At 36.3% G+C, this 19,191-nt stretch overlaps 1 protein-coding gene and 1 long non-coding RNA gene across 2 annotated transcripts; both read right to left on the reverse strand.

Moving 5' to 3' along the window:
- Positions 1 to 1,769: 1,769 nt before the first annotated feature.
- Positions 1,770 to 10,448, reverse strand: LOC103697153 (MADS-box protein AeAP3-2-like). The gene is made up of 7 exons (XM_039119232.1): positions 9,990 to 10,448; positions 4,785 to 4,854; positions 4,547 to 4,708; positions 3,135 to 3,176; positions 3,006 to 3,047; positions 2,665 to 2,879; positions 1,770 to 1,986 (listed from the first exon to the last, which is right to left on the reverse strand). Coding segments are annotated over exons 1-7 (720 nt in total). The 5' UTR covers positions 10,178 to 10,448; the 3' UTR covers positions 1,770 to 1,985.
- A 5,613-nt stretch (positions 10,449 to 16,061) lies between these two features.
- Positions 16,062 to 17,015, reverse strand: LOC120106261. Its single transcript, XR_005508461.1, has 2 exons — positions 16,960 to 17,015; positions 16,062 to 16,199 (listed from the first exon to the last, which is right to left on the reverse strand). It is a non-coding gene; the product is annotated as an uncharacterized LOC120106261 (long non-coding RNA).
- Between the last annotated feature and the right edge of the window lie 2,176 nt (positions 17,016 to 19,191).

The raw sequence follows: 19,191 nt of genomic DNA on the forward strand, positions 1-19,191 counted from the left end.
TAAGTCATGAGTTAACTTATCATATTTTCCAATCTTGCTTGGATTATGAGAAAGATGTGCGCATATTACGCATTACAATTTGTTGGCCCTTGCATAAAACCTTGTCATGGGATGTGGATACAAAGAGGGAGTTTGGCCTTCCTATGGTTCACGGGTATTTGAATATTTCTCCCTCGCATGATCTTGATAGATCAAATTCACTTCAATAATAGAACATGGATAAGGATATTTCCGAAAACAGTAGACGAGACTAATAGACTATCTTCATTCCTACGTAGTACAAATCCACCAACTAGGAGATGGATTCACCTTCTTAAAATGGATGATTGTGATTGCTTACTACTCCAACACTCAAACTTGGTGCCCAACATAAGCCCCATCGTTTGGCTATAAGTCCAAAATCAGACCAATTAAAAATTTTAAATCAAACCTCATTTTCTAAGATTTTTTAGACACGGCCTATCCAAAAACCAAGTAATTATCTAGTTTATTTATATATAATATTAATTTTATCTATATACTTTTTAACCCCTAAACTCTTGGCATATAAACTTTTATTCTATTGATTTAGTTAGGTAGAAAGAAGAAAAATTAATATTAGAACATGTATAGGTCTTTAAGTATATTTTTTTCTCAAGTTCTAGTCAATTATTGTTATATGGTTGGTTACTAAATGCTTATTGTTCGTAATTTAACTTTTAGAGCATTTAATCGGATGTTTCATTGTTATATTTTCCAAAACATTAATAGTTGTAACTTGATTGATTGCCCATGATATTTTTTGGTATCTAAGGAAAAACCACATCCAATCTATACTCATCTAAATCAAGTATGCACTGGATAAGATATAGGTATTAACATACCTATAGCCGACCGAAAAATCTAATATATTTTCATTACAGGACCTAAATCCAATCCTCTCCTAGGCCAAGTATGGAACAAAACATAGATCGAAAACCCCAACATGTCTACATCTTACTGAAACCTAAAACCAACATGGCTGATATCACCCTTAGGCCATGTTTAGAATGAGAATAAGTGGGGGATAACCCCCTATTCCTTCCCTATCATTCTATACAATTACAGACTGATCAATGAAATTATGCAGACCTCACCTTTATCAACAGATAAAAAAAATCAGAAACTTGTGTATCTTATAAAATTTGGTGAACTTTTAATTAGTAGATTTCAAACATATGCCATCAAATTGGTTACTTGCTGCATAATTTTCAGGCATATTTTTTCTTAAAAAAGATTTTGCGTATATTGGGAACAGAATACAAAAGCTGCAACCTTTTGGGGCAGCAACTATCAAAATATCATATTCCCATCACCATAGGATGCAATTACCTTATATCAAATACCACGAAATTTATATCCAAAAGAATGTATTCCAAAGCAAGTAAGAGCCCATTATATCCTTCGCATCATTTTACTCGCTGACATGTCGATTCCTCAATCAAAGTGGAATTCTTCGTCCAATTTAAATTGTAATATTCACTTTCACCCACTTGATAGATAATTATACTCTTAAGTGATCATGAATTCTAAATATCTTTAGATGAGTTGGTATGCTCTTTATTCTAGCTGGCTTTGCACATAATAATGTGGCCAAGTGACACTTAGAGGTCCACTTGTCTCCCCTGATCAACAACCCACATTACTACCTAACATCCTTTATCTTATACCTACCATGTGGGAGTGAATACAGACTCCAATGTAAAGCCGTAGAGTACACATTAACATACAATGCACCAAGCTAATCCGCAGAGCATGAATAGTATCATCCTTTCCAACTGACGCATATAATATTACAAACCAACCAAATGTATGAAATCCGCAAACTCCCAGACCACATAAATATAGAAATAAAGACAAGCCCTCAGTTTGTATTATAAGATATAGATAAATCTAACAGAGAGATGATGATATCCAATCTCAGATTCTCTTCACCTGCTCCCTTTTTCCCTCTTGGAGCTTGGGACTCTGTTAAAAATCCATATAACAAGTCAAGCCCTATAGATAAAAAGCTGCAATTAAACTCGGTTGCACAATACCCAAAGCTCAAACAAGTACTTCTCTACTTCACTATAAAACAAAGCAAAATACTGCATCATTTGGTCAGTGAATCCAACGCTGCTCATCACCATTTCTTTGCAAATCTCGCACGGCAGTCTACCTCGAGATCTGCACATGTTTGCAATGCAAGATTGCAATAACACTCTATGTGGGATGATGAATGCTAATTATTACATTAGGTTTAATGCCATGGGCCAAGACAATAAAGGTCATGATGTCGTCACTAACTTGTGTTGCTATTGATGATTAAGAAGATTATGACTGCAAATAGTGTTTTTTTTTTTTTTTTGCTTTCTAAAGGTAATGGGCTACACAACTGGGAATTGGCCCTCTCCCAGATACCCCAACCCTCAAACTCTAGTTTGAGGTGGGAATTTTGCTCCGGAGGGAACTCAAAATTTTTTTTGGGACTTTCATCAACCTAAACATTATCCATAATGGTAGAAAGTTGAAACCTTTTGATCCAAACCCAGGGCAATTGGCCTACGTTTGGACTAGTAAATGATCAATCTTTGGGACTGTTTCAGTTCAGGTTTAGATATATGAATGCAGACCATTTGTAGCTCTAGATGAGATAGTCCTCACCACAGCTGCAGGCCATGGTCTGGGAGGCTGGCCTCCTGCAGGTTGGGTTGCGCTGGCTGGAGACGGAATGCGTGCAGTTGGGGTGAAAGTTGCAGTAAATTCCTCGATGGCTCGTCCTGGAAGAACAGCCCAAAGGGCTCCAGCATCGGCACATCCGGCACCTTGTGCTCTATGGCAGCCTGCTGATGCTCCATTGCCACCTGGTGCTCTGATAGCTAATACCAATGACCAAAATTAATATTGTAACAATGAGAATTGTAACTCTGAGGAAATTTCCATGCTATGAAGTAAATCTGACATGAACTGCTGCTGGTAATCTAATGGTTGGAAGTTTATCTTACAATGCGGTACAAATGGCTGTTCTGATCTTCTAAGATGTGCTCCTGTTTCACAAGCCAAAGAAGCAAGGATAGCTGAGATCTATTCCAGTTACAGTAGATGAAAATTAAGCCCTTCGATGCTAGAATTACCTTGCGACGCAAGTTGTCTAGCTGTTGGTTCAGTAACTGATGCTGTAACAGAATATAAAGAAGAGCAAAGTTTAATATTGGATTGATGCTTTACTTGCAATGCTTTGTTTAAAACATAAGGGTGATGATTGTACATGAAGCTATCTCATATGAAGGCATGTCATCAATATAGTGACATGTAAGGAACATAATGATTGGCAGAGTTGTCTGAAAGTTAACATTTTTTTCTAATCATATATATTTCATCATGCTTAATGTTTTATCAAAAGTATTGAATCCATATGCATCATTTTTGAGAGGAAGAGAAGGTAATAATAGTATTAGCACAGTTCTTTACTTACAAGAATAACATAGAGAAAACTTGCACGTAAGTAAATAAATAAAACAATGGATATTTCTTAATGTTTCCTGTCTTTAGCTTTTTGAGAACTTCTCACACTATTCCCCTAAGCTATCAAGTTAAGAAATCTCTGGTTCTTTGTGCTTATATCAGTTGGTGAACAAAAATCAACATGCTACACCAGGACAATCAATATTGTTTGAAGAAATTAACTGTCAGCTATCCTTATGATTATAATCAAATTATCCACATAGAGGTAGTCTAATGAATAGTTAGACATATAAACTGTTGTGTATAGTTCTGTCTTTAAATTTTTCTCAGTTTTTTAACAACTCAAAATTCTTTCTTTGGGTTTAGAAAACTTCCCGATACATTTTAACTTCTAGCTCCAAATTATTCCTGATATCCAAATTGTAAAAACAATTATTGTGCATCTGAATGGAAGCTACACTAGTAGCATCTAACTAGCTTAGCTCAGACGCTTAAATCCATGACTGTTTTAATCATTCAAGCTAAACCAACTATCCATCCATTTCATGGGGTTAGTTTAATTCAAAGAAAAAAGCTAATTAATTTAGGATCGGTACCATCAGGCCTTGAATAAGCTCGCAAGCAAAAGCACCTCAGAGTTGATGTCAATACCAAACTGGCAAAATCTTAGTTCCCTTCAGAGGATTCATGTACAAACATCAAGGTCTTACAGGCTTGCTTTGATGTTACATGCTCAAAACAAGCTAAGAGCACTTTAGAGAATACTGTCAAACAAAACCAAGTCAGTAAGCTAGTATAAAGCTAATTCACACACTAAAAAGAGAACACTTTAAGCGTGATACTAAACAAAGTTATGTCTATTACTGAGGTACCTCCTAATCTTACCAAAGATGTCTGCTATAACTGAGCTACCCCCAAATTTTTCCCCCTTTGCTATTATTAAAACAAAATATTTATATAAGCTCATTAAATAAAAAAAGGACCTTGGCTATTATGTAATATTGAACTAAGCTGTTAGCTAATACACGCCAAGTTCACTTCAAAGGGATAATGTGATATTTAGAAGATGAAATCATGTTACCTTCCTTGTTCGGACCTTGTTAACCGAGAACTCCAGCTGCTGTTCGAGCTGATTCAAGTCATTCATGGTCATAGAGCTCAAGTCCTCTCCAGTGTACATCCTCATGCTAGCTTGAAGCTTATCATTTTCATTCCTCACCCTTGATATCTCACAGAATATTTGCTAATGGGGGAAGGAAGAAAGAGTAAATATTTGAGTCAGGTAATTTATTGACAACTTTGAGGAATGAATGACATACCTGTTGGTTATCAATCTCCTCAAAGCGAGTACTAGTAGCTCTTTGGTATCTATCTATAATTTGACGCATGCTACAACATAAAATAATTGGAAAATAAAAGTAAATAAATGAAGTACTTGTAACAACTATCTATTATTATATTTTTAAAAAGAAAAGTAATAAGATCATGAATAACATGAAGAAGAATTAAAAAAAAAACATGTTAATGTAGATGAATTTAAGCTAATCAATTAAAATTTTAAAAAAATCCAAAAATATAATACTAAGCTATCTATCATTATATTATTAGAAAGAAAATTAATAATATCATGAATAACAAGGAGAAGGATTAAAAAACATGTTAATCGATCAGCTTGAAAATTTTAAAAAACAATGATGTATAAATTCAACAGCCCACGACATTAGGGTCATTTCAAGAAGCTTGAATATTTATTAATTTAAGAATCCGTTAATTCAAATTTAAACCAAAACTTGAATCAAGCATTAATTCAAGCTCCAACTAGATTGAATCAAGCTTGATTTAGTTTTTACCTTGATTTAAACTATTCAAGTTGATCAATTAGGCTTATTTCAGCTTGTTTTGAAATTAAGCTCAATTCAAGCTAGAAATAATGGTAAATAAATCAAGCTTGATCTAACCTTTCAAGCTCGAAGCTAATTTTCTACCAATCTTGATCAAACCACCGCTCAATCACCCCTAACTAGGAGTGCAAGAGAGATCTACTGAACCCAAATGCAATGTATTTGCAAGTTAATTAAAATTAACTTTTTTGAGCTTATGTAGCCATGTAGGCAAGTACATTTAGTTAGGCACCATAAAATACAACGAGATCCAAAGTGGAAGTGGACTAAAAGTAAAAGTGTGAATGGAATTAGTAGACCCAAACACAATATTCCTTGTAGGTTAGTTAAAATATAAGATAGTCTTTAGTGAACTTTTGTAGCCATATGCCCTTTTAGGCAAGTAAATTTGGCTAGGCATTATAAATCCCAATGCGACTCCAAGTGGAAGTGGATTAAAATTGACCGTAACTTGTATGTGGTTTGACTTGATGTGACAAATAGACTTGTGTTGATTTGTATATTTAGTGCCAATAAGCTATAGGATATTAAAAAGTTATTTTAAGATATTTTGTTTGTCATTTTCTGTTTTAAATCTCTTTCATTTTTTGAGAAAATTTATTTAATATGTTCTAAGATGCTCTTTGGTGAGGTGCATTGGACAAATGGAATGGATTCAAAAGTGTAAGAGTATGATATATTTGTGGCGCATGAGGTCAAATAATGATACAGTTTGATGTCTTTTGACAAAATATATTTGGCTTTAGTTAATAGGACTGGCACATTTGATTAAGTTTTTGAATTTCATAATTATTCTAAAGAATTAAGGTAATGGATGCTAAAAACTTAATTAAAAGATCCTTTTATATAAAACTTAATTACATGCTTAAGCAAGAGTGAAAAAATTGTTGGGCTCATTGTAGATACCCTTTATGAGTTGAGCTTTGTGCAAACATCTTTAAAGTGCCCAAACAATGAAGAGCTGTATGAACCTAAGGCTTTTTTTGATTATGGAGTAAGTTAAATCAAAGTAAATTTATTTATTTACTCTTCAACCAAAAAATATTGAATGTTTGGAATTATCCATTTTGCCCTCAAAAGAAAAGGACTAATATTCTTGTTTTGGCAAGTTAAAGTGTACTAAAGATGTTTAAGGGGTCTTTTTCCACTTTAACCCACTTTAGCCTAGATTTGAACGCAACATAAGTCTTGCTCAGGGTTTGGTTTTACTTTTGTGATAGTACATTAATTTCTGAATATTATATTTTATCCTCTGACAAAAAGGTAAATAACGCATTCTAGAAGGGCGATTTATTCTTTTGAAACACTACGTCAGTATTAAGTGCAATCTCCGAGGACCAAATTCTTATATATGTCACTATGTAAAATTGTTATTTTTTTCATAAAAATAAGGATAAAAGTAGAAACAAATTGAACTGCATTTTTTACAATATTTCATGGTCAAACTAATAGGTAACCTATGGTGTTTTAAAATTAAATATAAGTTCATATTCTCGTCAAATTGAGATGTTTTTTTTTGCTTCTACTGAAGTGGTAGAAGCATGAAATTTTTAGTTCTAAGAACTGAAAGTTCTGCTCTTTTTTATTTTTGCAGGAAGTTGATTCATAAGAAGTATAGCTTTATAGGCATTAAAATCATCATTAAATTATTTATCAATAGATGTTTGTAATTTGTAGGCGCGCGTGTGTGGTGGGGGGGGCTACAGGAGAGTGTTAAAGTAGCATTTAATGCTACAGAAACTTGACCTTGGAGCTCCTTAACATGAAGTCAAGATCAGCTTTCTGGGTAAAGTGGAAACTTAAGTTCGATATTTCAGGCTTAGTTGCAAGGAAAGAAATGATTGTAAATGGCCATTTGTAATTGAGTTTGACTTCAAGCCCCTTAATTATTATGAGAATAGCATACCATTGACTTTGCTTAAAGTTTTTATGAATTTTGTAAAAGACAATCTTGTTTTGAAGTGTTGGTATTGCTTTATTCACTGTGTTAACTTTTCCTAATTGTCTACATCTTGACAACTTTGATAAGAACATTTTTTACATGATAAAAAATTATTAACTGTAAGATGTACTATATTTTTTTATTTTATTAGTTTAGAGACTCAAAAATAGTTTGAAAGCAAATATGCCAATTAATAATGCATTTAGCAATTACAGCAGGCCTAGAAGCGATAGACATTTATAAGAGGTAGTGAATGAATGTATTTATAGCTTTTCAATCTTCAGTAAACAAGTGGGTTTCCCTCCCTTTTCCATAAAAAAAAATTTTAAAAAAAATCTTGCGAACACTAATGCAAGAATTGATAATTATCAATTTTTCTCTTTGAAGGAGAGATTCGAGGTAAGGTAAAATCTGATACTATATACTGTACTATTGTTCTATAACAATACACAACAATGTAATAATAATAGGGATTAAATAGGACAGTTATAAACATGATTAGTATGCTGCAGAGGTGGGTAGTTGCACTGTAGAGAAACTTCTAATTGACATTGCTCTTAATCAAAAGTGGTCACAAAATGCTTGTGAAATGAACAACATGCATGTTGAATGATTTTTATATTCGATTTACAGAACATGTGCTTATAATGTTACTAGCTTTGAGGAGAAAGAATCCCTTGCCCAGCTATTTTATGAAGATCTTGATGTAGTAAACTTAGTAACAAAGATTAAGCTTTGAAAGTATAAGCAGATGTTTCTCTTCTATACTATATTTTGAATCACTTATTCAATAGTTGCTAATGTATAACCGGCCATTTACCCTTCTATAGCAATATGTTCTCTTTAATATTCAAATTTTAAATTTATCTTATTTTATACTTTTATTATTGAATATTATTTTAACAAACAAAATTAGAACAGTAAGGCTAGACTAGAAGTTCTACATGGCAGAAATCAAAATTCATAATATATAATGTTTTCTCAAAGCAAATTTTTGAATAGTATTATCGTGCACATCAAAGGTATAAAAGAAAATATTAGCTTAATCATAGGGAAATTTCATAAGCAATATTTTGAGTGCACTGCATGATAAACAATTCTGAGTACTTATGTAAAAGGTCATGTGGGAATTCCCTTCCTGAATCGTTGTTTTTTTCTCATTAATGAGTTTTGCAGATCGAAGTATATTGAAGTCAGAATAGAGGTTTATTAGGAGATATATATAATTAGATGAAGATAAAAGAGAGTAGGTATTCAATTTCATGTTGAATGCGATTTTACTGAATATTCTTACCATGAAAAAGACTCACCCTCTTCCTCACACTATAAGGCAGGAAAAAAACTGCATATATAATACTTGACTTAAACACTATTCCAGCAGCCACAAAAAATTTATGCTTATCTGCTGACCTATTTTTTAATATTTTCTGAAAGAAATTTTTTAGATACGAGTCTCTCAGTATACTTGCAGGAAGGAGACCCTGAAACATCTTGTCTGGTGCTTTTAGGTGTTCATAAATTTCCTACAGTTACAAAAGAAATGTGAAAAGTTGAACATTCTTTTCCTTTCTGGACGGTTAAAGTTTCAGGATTATTTACTAATATTCCATGCCTAAATCTACTGATAGATCCTGTTTTATCTCACTCCAAAATTTAATTTCAGTTGAATGACATTTTATATGGGAATAGATATACAGGTAAATACATAGTCATATTTTAAGAATCCACTGAACATGCAAGATAATGCGAGATTTATCTTAAATCTATCAGCTTTGTTTAAGAAAGCTTAAATCTATCAAGTTATGTGCGAAGGTTTATATTGGTTTCTTTAAAAATATTCTTTATATCAAAGTCTGCAATAATTGATGAGTAATCAGATTTTAATTCTTCGCAATTGTCTTTACAGGTATGGCTCCGTGAGTGTTACATGATAGAGCAAACTATTTTTTCCTTTCCATCTCTCTTTGATCAAATGGACAGTATAAGCGTCTTTTCTGAACTTAGATTGCCAAAGTATTACACAGTTTCACACAAAGACAAGAACTTACACGCTCCAAACTCAAGTAAAACTTTTATGAAGAAAAAACTTCTCTTAAACGTTGGATAAATGACATCTACGAGGCATGAAATGAAATACACAGTCAAGCCATATGTGAAGGCGATGCCAAATTCGCTACACTTGTAATTGGTAGCAATCAATAGCAAATCTTGAACAGTAATCATGAGGATAACCTACTATTCAGCAATAAATTAATAAGTGTAACCATAGTCTAAGTAAACCATGAGACAGCAGGCCAAAAGGAATTCTATTTCCTGGGTGAAGGTAGTGAATGATTATCAAATTCAAAGATGCTTAGGTTAGATCCATATCTCACTAAGGAAGAAACTATTATTTTCTTGTGATGGAGAAAAGCTGAATTTAAGAATCATAAGTTGATTAAAGCCCCAAAGCTTACAAGCTATGAACCAAGATATAAATCAAGTTTTTTCCCGTGCAGATATACCTTCGTATGATCTTGCACACAATTGTTATCATGATATGAAGGGAAAAGGCATTGATCATATGGAATTCAAACGCTAAACATACATAGACGTCAGATATATATGAAAAGAAAAAAATCTACTACTATGAAATTTGAGTGGTGAAGTGAAAAAATTCATAAGATCTTGAGTTTTGAAACCTTAAAGGTGCACTGCTATACTCAAACATCTTGCCACTGCTGGAGAAGATGACAACCCCAACCTGCGCATCGCACAGTATCGCAAGCTCTTTTGCCTTCTTGAGGAGCCCTCCCCGCCTCTTGGAGAAGGTGACCTGACGGTTAGTTGGGTTCTCGATCCTCTTGATCTCTATCTTTCCACGACCCATAGGTAGTGTTGAGTGTTGTTAAACTCTTCTTCTGTTCTTCTTTGATAGAAAAGGCAAACTGCCCTTTTCTTGACAGCCGAGTATTCCTAGTTTAAGGTGAAAGAACCAACAATAAGAGATTGAATGCAGAAGAGAGCAAAACAATAGAGGTATTAGAATTAGTAAATAAGCTTAAATTGGATCTGGTTATAGAAGGGATTAGTAGACACGGGGTACTGTCATCAGAAGTAGAAAATTTCGTTTAAAAGCATCCAAATGATACTTTCTTTCTTTTTTCCTTTGAAACCAAGAGGTGGCAGAAGAAGGGGAAGGAGCAAAAAGAATGCAAGAGAGAGGAACATAGGAGAAGGTCATGTTGAGTGTCACCTGCTATGGCTTGCTTGCTAGCTTGAAGGTCAGGAACGAGGCATACAGAGAGAGCTAAATATAAGGCCTCTATAGTGTCCTAGTCTAATTTAATAAATGAAGAATATCATGACCTCCCAAATGGCCCATAACTTCTACGCAAACTACAAATTTGCACTCCTTTTAGGACCACAAAAAACATCAGATTTCCATGTATGGATGGATTTTACGCTTGTTTTACAAGCCCAAGTTGGTGAGAAAGACAGAGAGAGGGAGAGAGACGGAGAGTAGGAGAGCCACATGTTGCTTGCATGCATATCGACGCATGCAATGTTATGGAAGTGCTTTTTTTTTTTCTTTTATCAAAAGCTGCACCTTATATCTATATATATGTTTTCTTTTTTGGCTTTTTTTAAAAAGGAAAAACTTGTATATAATTTCATGCATGCATGCATGAGAGGAGAGACAGGCAGTCATCTTTGGAAATTATGACATGAGAATATTAAAAATTACATATAGCCCGATTGGATCATTTCTTCAGAACAAGAAAAGTGCCCCATCTCATGGGTTTGTGGCCTTCATAGAAATTTCTCGGAAACCAAAGTCCCATTTGCATGCCCTCCCAATGGGTCACGAAAGAGAACAATGTTGTGGACTGCTAACTGCCCCTGACCTGAGCAGCCCTCGCCATTTTCCTGGTTTTTGCTTCTTATGGAAACTCTTGCAGGACCAGTGCGACCTGGAGACTTTGCCACAAGTGAAAAGGAGTGATGTTGGCCAAAAAACCCTAGACCCCATTAGGAAACAGACAGAGTGCACAATGCCTGATAAAAGACTGCAAGCACATGGGATAATGGCGCTCTATTGGGTTTTGGCTATTCAGTGTTCCTTCTTGGGCAAGGAAAGGTAAAGAGTCAGAGATTTCAAGCATGACTCACACCACCCTCTTCAACGTCCTGAAAAGCTTCCAATGCATAGAAACCCTAGATTTCAACTAGGATTTCCAAATACTCCCTCAAGCACTAAAACCTTGAAAGATGTACTTCATCAGATGATACCTATGCCTTGGAAGGCCCTAACACTAACCTTGCCTTAAGACCCTAACAAAAATATCAAGGAAGTATAACAATCAGAATTTTTATCCTAAATTCAACTCACAAGTATCTCAAGACTTCAGATATTCTATAAGCTTTCATTTTAACCTAAGTTGCCTTACAAACTCAGGAGATAGATATATGTAGCAAGGTTACAGAGCACAACCACAATGTTCTGGGTGAGAGCAGTACAACATTATAGCATTTAGTATGTCTGTAAGATATGCCGCAATTTAACTAAAGTGAGATATGTCTCAGCTAAATAATAAGCTTGCTTCTATGATATGATAAGCTATTTACAAGAACTGAGAAGGATATTTAGAAAAAATAATCTTTTCCTTCCTATATGACTATCTAAAGTCCAAAAAATGGATGCAAACAAAATAAAAGCCATAGAGAAATGCGATGGAGGGATGGCAAGAGGAAACAAACAATGACAGGATGAAAGAGTTTGAGCAGAAGCGTATGCAAAGCATGCCTGATCGATGGCTTTCAAGCTTCTTGCTTGATACTTTGCTTTCTTTCCTCAGCTTGTAATGTTCGGTCTCTGCTGGATGTGTTAATTTGAGACCCTATTAATTTTCATGGTTCTGGTTAACTGTCATTTTCTGCTCCTCCACAGAGAAATAAGTTGCTCATCTCTTTTTTGCTAGTGCAATTACAAAGGATCATTCTCTTGTTGGGAGAAAAGAAACTACTTTTCTTGGGATTAAGAGAAGAAAAGAAACAGGTTAAAACTGGGATTCAGGTATGGACAAGCCTAAGTTTGATTAATCACGTTGTTCTTGCGATTACAGTAACTACAAAACACATTAGATTATTTTAGTTATTCATATATTACTTTCCCTCAAAAAAGAAAAGAAAAAAAAGAAGTTATTCAAGGTACCTGATCTTTATTATCAGAGTGCTACTCGTGGGCAAAACTACTGGCTGTTGATACAAGGAATTGTGTTTATTTCCTTATAAAATCAGTAACATGGTGGAAATAAAAGAAAATCCACATTTCTAACGTCGGCCCACAGTTTCTGAAACTGGTAGTAGTGGAATTGGGTTGGTCCCAGCTAGAATAAACATGAAGACGTATATATAATATGGTATGGACGGATAAATTAGAATGGCCATATGTGGGCTTAGGAGCTGTCTTTTTGCTTGTAGTTAAGAATGTTAAGGAGACCAGCATTTAAGCATTTTTCTTGTCAATTGCTTAAGCAGTTTATATTAAACATTTTTCTATCAAACATGAGTTCAGCTATAGAACTCAAAGTTGATGCAACTCTGGTAAAAGATTAATAAGCTTCCATGACTAAATACTTATCTAAGTAGAATATAAAGCTAAGTAGTTTCTTTTCCGAGAAAAAAAGTTTATTTTATTCGATGGATTTAATTTTTGTAAATTGTTGAGTAGTTAATTGTACCATTTGAACATTTTTTAAGAAAAGATTGGTGGCAATATTAGCTTCCAATTAAGTTCTTTGAGAGCAAAAAGTTGAGAAAAAACAATTGTCAACCACATGCAAGTCCATTGACCCACCGAGACGCGTGAAATGGACCATGGTCTTCATATGGACCCCCAAGATAAAGAGACGGTAAGGTGCATATGTGGGCCCCATGTACGAATGAGGGAGTGCGTGGTAATTAATGGTGGTTTGATCATCTATGTCAGGTTCTTAAAGTGTCATAAGTAATCCATATATATATAGGTGCCAAAAGAATATGATGAGTTTCTGATAGAGGAAACTAGGGTTTGGGTTTGGCATCCTTGGTCCCCTGGTCTCTTCTTCTTCTTTCTTTCCTTTTATGGACCTCATAAAATCCCATCCCACGAGACTTCCCTGAACTTTTATTTCTATTGACTCCTCAGCAGCTGCTTCCTCCCCATTCACACAATGCAGTCACTATTTCTTCTGCCTCCCCCTACCAAAAATCTCAACCACCCCCTCCGGCCACATCTCCGATCCCTCCTCTCTCTTCTCTCTTCTCTCTCTCTCTCTCTCCCTCATATACACACACGCACGCACACGCACATAAACACAGACAACTATTCGCATTCTACCGGTTTGTATACCGTAAACTTTCAAGTCGAGATTGTTCTTTATCTTTTTATATGGTAATTACATTTAAAGATAAGAAAGTGTTTCCTCTAAAATAGTGGAATCGCTCTATGTGTTAGAAGTCCGCAGTGGCCAGGCTTCATTGCTGGAGAAAAAATCCACTCATAGGAAAATTTTTAAATGAGAAGATCTCAGGAAGCACGCAAAGAGATATCTCCACTGGAGGAAATCAAAATACATTCTTTTATTGCTAATAGATGGATGACACTTGTCAAAACGCGTGATTTGCTGAAGACAACCACCAAGGGAAAGCAGACAGCAACAATATGGGCTCCATCTATTAGTTTCTCACCGTCCTTTTACATTGGAGGAAACCAGTGGTGTCCTTCCTTGCTTTCTCCTCTACCTTACCTTATTTGGTGGGTCGCGTCTCATCTCTTATGCCTTTCTCAAGGTGAGGTGTGTGGGTTGTGGGAGGGGGAGGGGGAGGGAGAGGAGTTTCTCATGTAGATCTATCTAGTTTTTCTAAGGTTGAGTTAGCGAACCAAGGTTATGAATTATTCCTACAGAGGTTAAAGGATGAGAATAAGTTCATTCACTATTTCCTCAAAAAAAAAAAAAAAAAGTTCATTCACCAAAAAAAGGGGGATAAGTTTTTTTTTTCTTTTGAAAACAAAAATAACATTAGGACAGGTGTAAGTCTGGTCAAATGCCAAAGTGCTGTAAAATCAAATCTAGATCTTTAATTCCAACATAAAAAATTTATCAATTCAGTCAATTATAACCTTCAAAGATTGATGAAGTTATCTTTGAGTTATTTACAACTCAAGTTAACGAGAGTAATTCAACATTTTATGGTACTCTTGATGGAAGTCCTTGTCCTTTGTATTGATTTTGAACTTGTAAGCTACTTCTTCTGTTAATTTTTATTTTTAAACACATGTGGTTAAGGTTTTTTTCCTTTTTTCCTCAAGGTCAAACTTTATAATAGTTTAGATTATGTTTTTTGCCAACTCCGTCAACATCTTGCTTGTTATAAGATCAGGTTGACTGGTCACACAAACATCTCCTAATGCAACAACGGACATCATCTACCATTTTTTCTATGACCGACCTAATTGTCGTTTAATAAATAATGTTCATAACTATTTAAGTTTTCTTGCCTTTTATTTTTTTTAAATTAAAGCACTGTCCTTTTGACAACTGAAATCCCCTTTCCAAATTGTATCTTTTGAATTTAAAAAAAACTAAATGTGGTTTTTGCATATATAAAGTTTTCCCAAATCATGATTTTGTATCTAAAAACTGCAACATTGAAATTGCAAATTTCGTAATTCAGAAATTTGTCCGAATGATGTATTCAGAATTTCACAGTTTTCTCAAATATCTTTTTTGTTTGAAAATAATATTTGATTTAGGAATATTTTCGTTATAGTAAATAAGCCTTTCTTTTGGAATCACAATTTTCAAAATTCAAAAATTTCAAGTTTGGAAATGGTTTCCTTATTACACGATCAAATTTTATCAAAAATATACCTTTTATTGTTTATGAATGTTATTCCTTTCAATAACTAAACTGCATTTTTTAAATGACTCATTTCGAATTTCAAATATTTCAAGTATGAATGAAGTTTTGGAATTATAAAGCTTCCTTGTCTTCATTTTTTATTTGCAAAAATTGGAGCGAGGAACCCAACATTTATAAATAACTCCTTTTCCATTCATTTGTTTGTAGACAACTTAGGTTTTAGGTGTAAAGAAAGTTAAATCATGATATTTTGGTGAGCGATTGATATGCAACACTAGTGGATGACTGAAGCAAGCTTTCTTTCTCTCCCTCAGTTATAGAGATAATATCTTAGAGCTTTGAGCATATCCTTTCTTTTATTTGTTTTTTTGTTTTAGAAAAAAAAATCAATGAGGATGGTTTATGATGCTAGGGTGGAAAATTTATCTTTGAGCCTAAGATATATATCTTACTGAAATCATGTATCATAAGCACTGTCACGCCCCCGCCTCTGCGAGGCACGTGAGGCACCTAGTGCCCACGTGGGGGCCACATGAGGGGAGAACACGGGGCTCCCCTGCCAGATATTGTCCGGTTCTGGGGCTTCACGCAAGCGTCCTTCACCCCTCTCCGGTTTTGTTTTCCACCCAAAACGCGTCTGCAGGATTAGGAGACACCCGCCTCATATGCCCAGGCTCTGGAACGAGTCTTTCCGATGTGGGACTATTGGGCCTCACACCCTTCCCACCATCAGACAAGAGCCGTCCTCGGCTCTGATACCACTAAATGTCACGCCCCAAATCCGGATCATGACACAGCCGTGCTATTGCTATCTTATGCACACAATAACACGAAGCCACATAAAATTTCATAATAAAAATAAATAGTTTCATTTACTAATGTCATAACATTGTTCATGAAGTTGGAACAGTACAGAGCTTCTAAAATCTGATTATTACATAACATTTTCAATTACCCCAACCCTGAATAACATCAAGCTCCCTGCTCCTAGTGGTCTTAATCATCTGTAGGAAAAAAAGTAGATAAAAAGGTATGAGCTACACAGCTCAGTAAGTAACCAGGTACTATCTTATTGGATCAAGTACAATTATGCCAATGCAGTGATTAAAAAGCCAACAGTTGATGTAAAATAAAACATTTTATAGATGATATACACAAATCAGGTCATAAAGCAATGCATGTTCTATCCATAAAAGTTCATAATCATGATAATGCAAGTCATATAAAAATATTGCCATTTATCCATACTTTATAAAACATACTCTCAGATGGATGTGCTGCTATGGTCACTATAATCCCGTGACAGGGCCTGTTAATCTTAGTCGACTAATTCTGTTATTCGTTACCAACTTTAACCCGTTGGCAGAGGGCCTGTTATTCTTTGGATGCTAGCTCCAGGGTGTCGACTGGCCTCTATTTCTAGAGGTGGTCATAGCTATCTGAGAGTTCATAAATCATATTCTTTTTCTTTCATAAATCATAATCATCATAAATAGGTTTGAAAATGATAAATGGCATTATAAAATTTAAAATGCATAAACATGCCTCAAATATCATTTTTCATACAGTCTAACATAATCATAATTTCATAACTCATACACCATCAAATATTCATGAAGGATGCTCTTTAATCAAATTCATGAATTACATGCAATCATATACTTGATCCTAATTTTGAGAAAAATATATCATAAGCAATACATTTTCATAATGATGAATAAACAGTAATTTAAAAACTTTAAGATCAGTGCCAAGGTTACTTACAGCAATATGCTTTCCAATTTCTTACGTCCGGGTGACAAATCCTTGATCACCTAAATAAATCACATAGGGGTCACATTATTCTCTATTTATTTTATAATTTTCTAATTTATCATAACATGAATTTACTTGCTTGGATCTCAAGTCCAATTAATTTAATTTAGAGCCCTTGGCCTCGATTTAGAACCAGATTGGGTTCACGTAGGTCAATTGGGTCTTTAATTAAAGAATTGGGCTCGGTTCCTGATTGGGTCTAGCCCTATCGGGTCAATTTGGTCTTCTGATTATGTTATTGGGCTCAATTTCAAGTCCAATTAAGTTTAATTTTGGTCCAGGATCAATATGGCTCATCTAGGCTTGAGTCAGGGTCAGCCCAAAGTCAATTCGGTCTCAATTTAGTTAAACTGGTTTTGAATTGGGCTTGATTCATATTCAATTTGGGTCTGCTGAGACTAACTCAGCTTAATTAGGTTCAGATCCAACTCAATTGGGCTTAATTTGGTTCGGATTTAACCCAATTTATAGTTTGGGTTCGTCCGGACTTAGCCTAATCTGACTGGGCTCGGTTTTAATCACATTTGGCTAAACCCATTTTTTTTTTTTATTTGGGCCTAACAGGTTCGGATCCGTACCCGGATCAGACCTGTTAGGTCGGACCCGTTAAGGGTCTCTCACTCTTTTTTTTTCCCTTTCCTTTTCTTTTCTTTTTCTTTTCTTTTTCTTCTTTTCTTCTTTTTCTTTTCTTCCTTCTTCCTTCTTCCTTCCCGAACCTTCTTCTCCCTTTTTTTTTTCTTTCTTTTTCTTCTCCTCCCCTTCTCTTCTCCCGATTTCTCCTTCCCCCTTTCTTCCCATTTCTTCTCCCGTGGAGGGAGGAGGGCGAGCTCGGGAGGCTTGGGAGGAACGGGCTGCGGCCGATGGCGCCCGGCGGCCGGCCTGCGGCGCCCACGGCCACACCCGCGGCCGTGCCCGTGGTCGCGCTCGGGGGCGCATTGGCGGCCTGCGGCCGCGTCTGCATCCTGCTGCCGGCAACCCGCGTCCCACGGCCGACGACCCGCGGCCCACGGCCGAGGCCGGCGCCCGCGGTTGCGGATCAACCACCGGTAAGTTTTTTTTTTCCTTCTTCTTCTCCCGCGGACGGGAGATCTGGCTCGGGGAGGGCCCGAGCCGCAGCCGGCGGTGCTCCCCGACCTGTCAGCGGCACCGGCCGCCCCTTGCGACCGCCGCGGCTTGCGGCTTCCTTTGCCGCCCCGGCTTGCGGCCGACGCAGCTCACGGCCACCGCAGCCGGCGCCCGCTACCCTTTTCCTTTCTTTTCTTTTTTTTTAAACTAGATCTACAAAATAAATTATGAAGAAGGGCTTTACCTACTCTGAAGGGGATCGTTAGTCTCCAATTCCGGCGACGTAGCCCTCTGCTCCAGCAGCGTGGATCTAACACCGGGTCCTGCCAATCGGAGAGGATTGTGAGAGAGAGACAGTGGAGGAGGAGGGAAGAGGATGATGAAATTCTCCACCGATCGGGGCTTCATGTAGCCTCCGATTGCTGGGGAAGGCGGACGGTTGTAACCGCCCACTATCAGGCGTTACGAAGGCCTGCACGACTGTGTAATCGTCCCCCCCCCTCCGTTTCTCTTGGGAGTGAGGCGGTTATCACATTCTCCCCTCCTTATTAAAATTTCGTCCTCGAAATTTACATACCTGCATTGTCAAAGAGTTGCGGATGTCTCGCTCGCATATCCTCCTCAAGTTCCCATGTGGCCTCTCTCTCCGAATGGTTGCTCCACTGAACTTTCACATAATGAATGATACGTCGCCTCAGGACCTGCTCCTTATGATCAATGATGCGTAAAGGATACTCTTCATAAGCCAGGTCTCTATCAATCTGCAGGGGCTCGTGCTGTACTATATGGCTGGGATCAGGAATGTATCTCCGTAGAAGAGAAACGTGAAAGACATTATGCACACTGGATAACTCTGGTGGCAAAGCCAGTCTGTAAGCAACCTCCCCTACTCTGGAAAGAATCTCAAAGGGTCCAATGTAGCGAGGATTCAATTTACTATGTCTTGCAAATCTTGTAACACCTTTTGAGGGTGAAACTTTTAAGAATATAAAGTCCCCCTCCTGAAACAACCCAGGATCTCACCCAAAATGGCTAGCCGGAAGTTATTGTTTGGGTTCTTTGATCCTGTATAAGTACCCAAGATCTACCCAGCGAATAACCGATGTGAGACTAAAC

This window comes from Phoenix dactylifera, unplaced genomic scaffold (assembly GCF_009389715.1).
Source record: "Phoenix dactylifera cultivar Barhee BC4 unplaced genomic scaffold, palm_55x_up_171113_PBpolish2nd_filt_p 000510F, whole genome shotgun sequence".
Classification (NCBI taxonomy): Eukaryota; Viridiplantae; Streptophyta; class Magnoliopsida; order Arecales; family Arecaceae; genus Phoenix; species Phoenix dactylifera.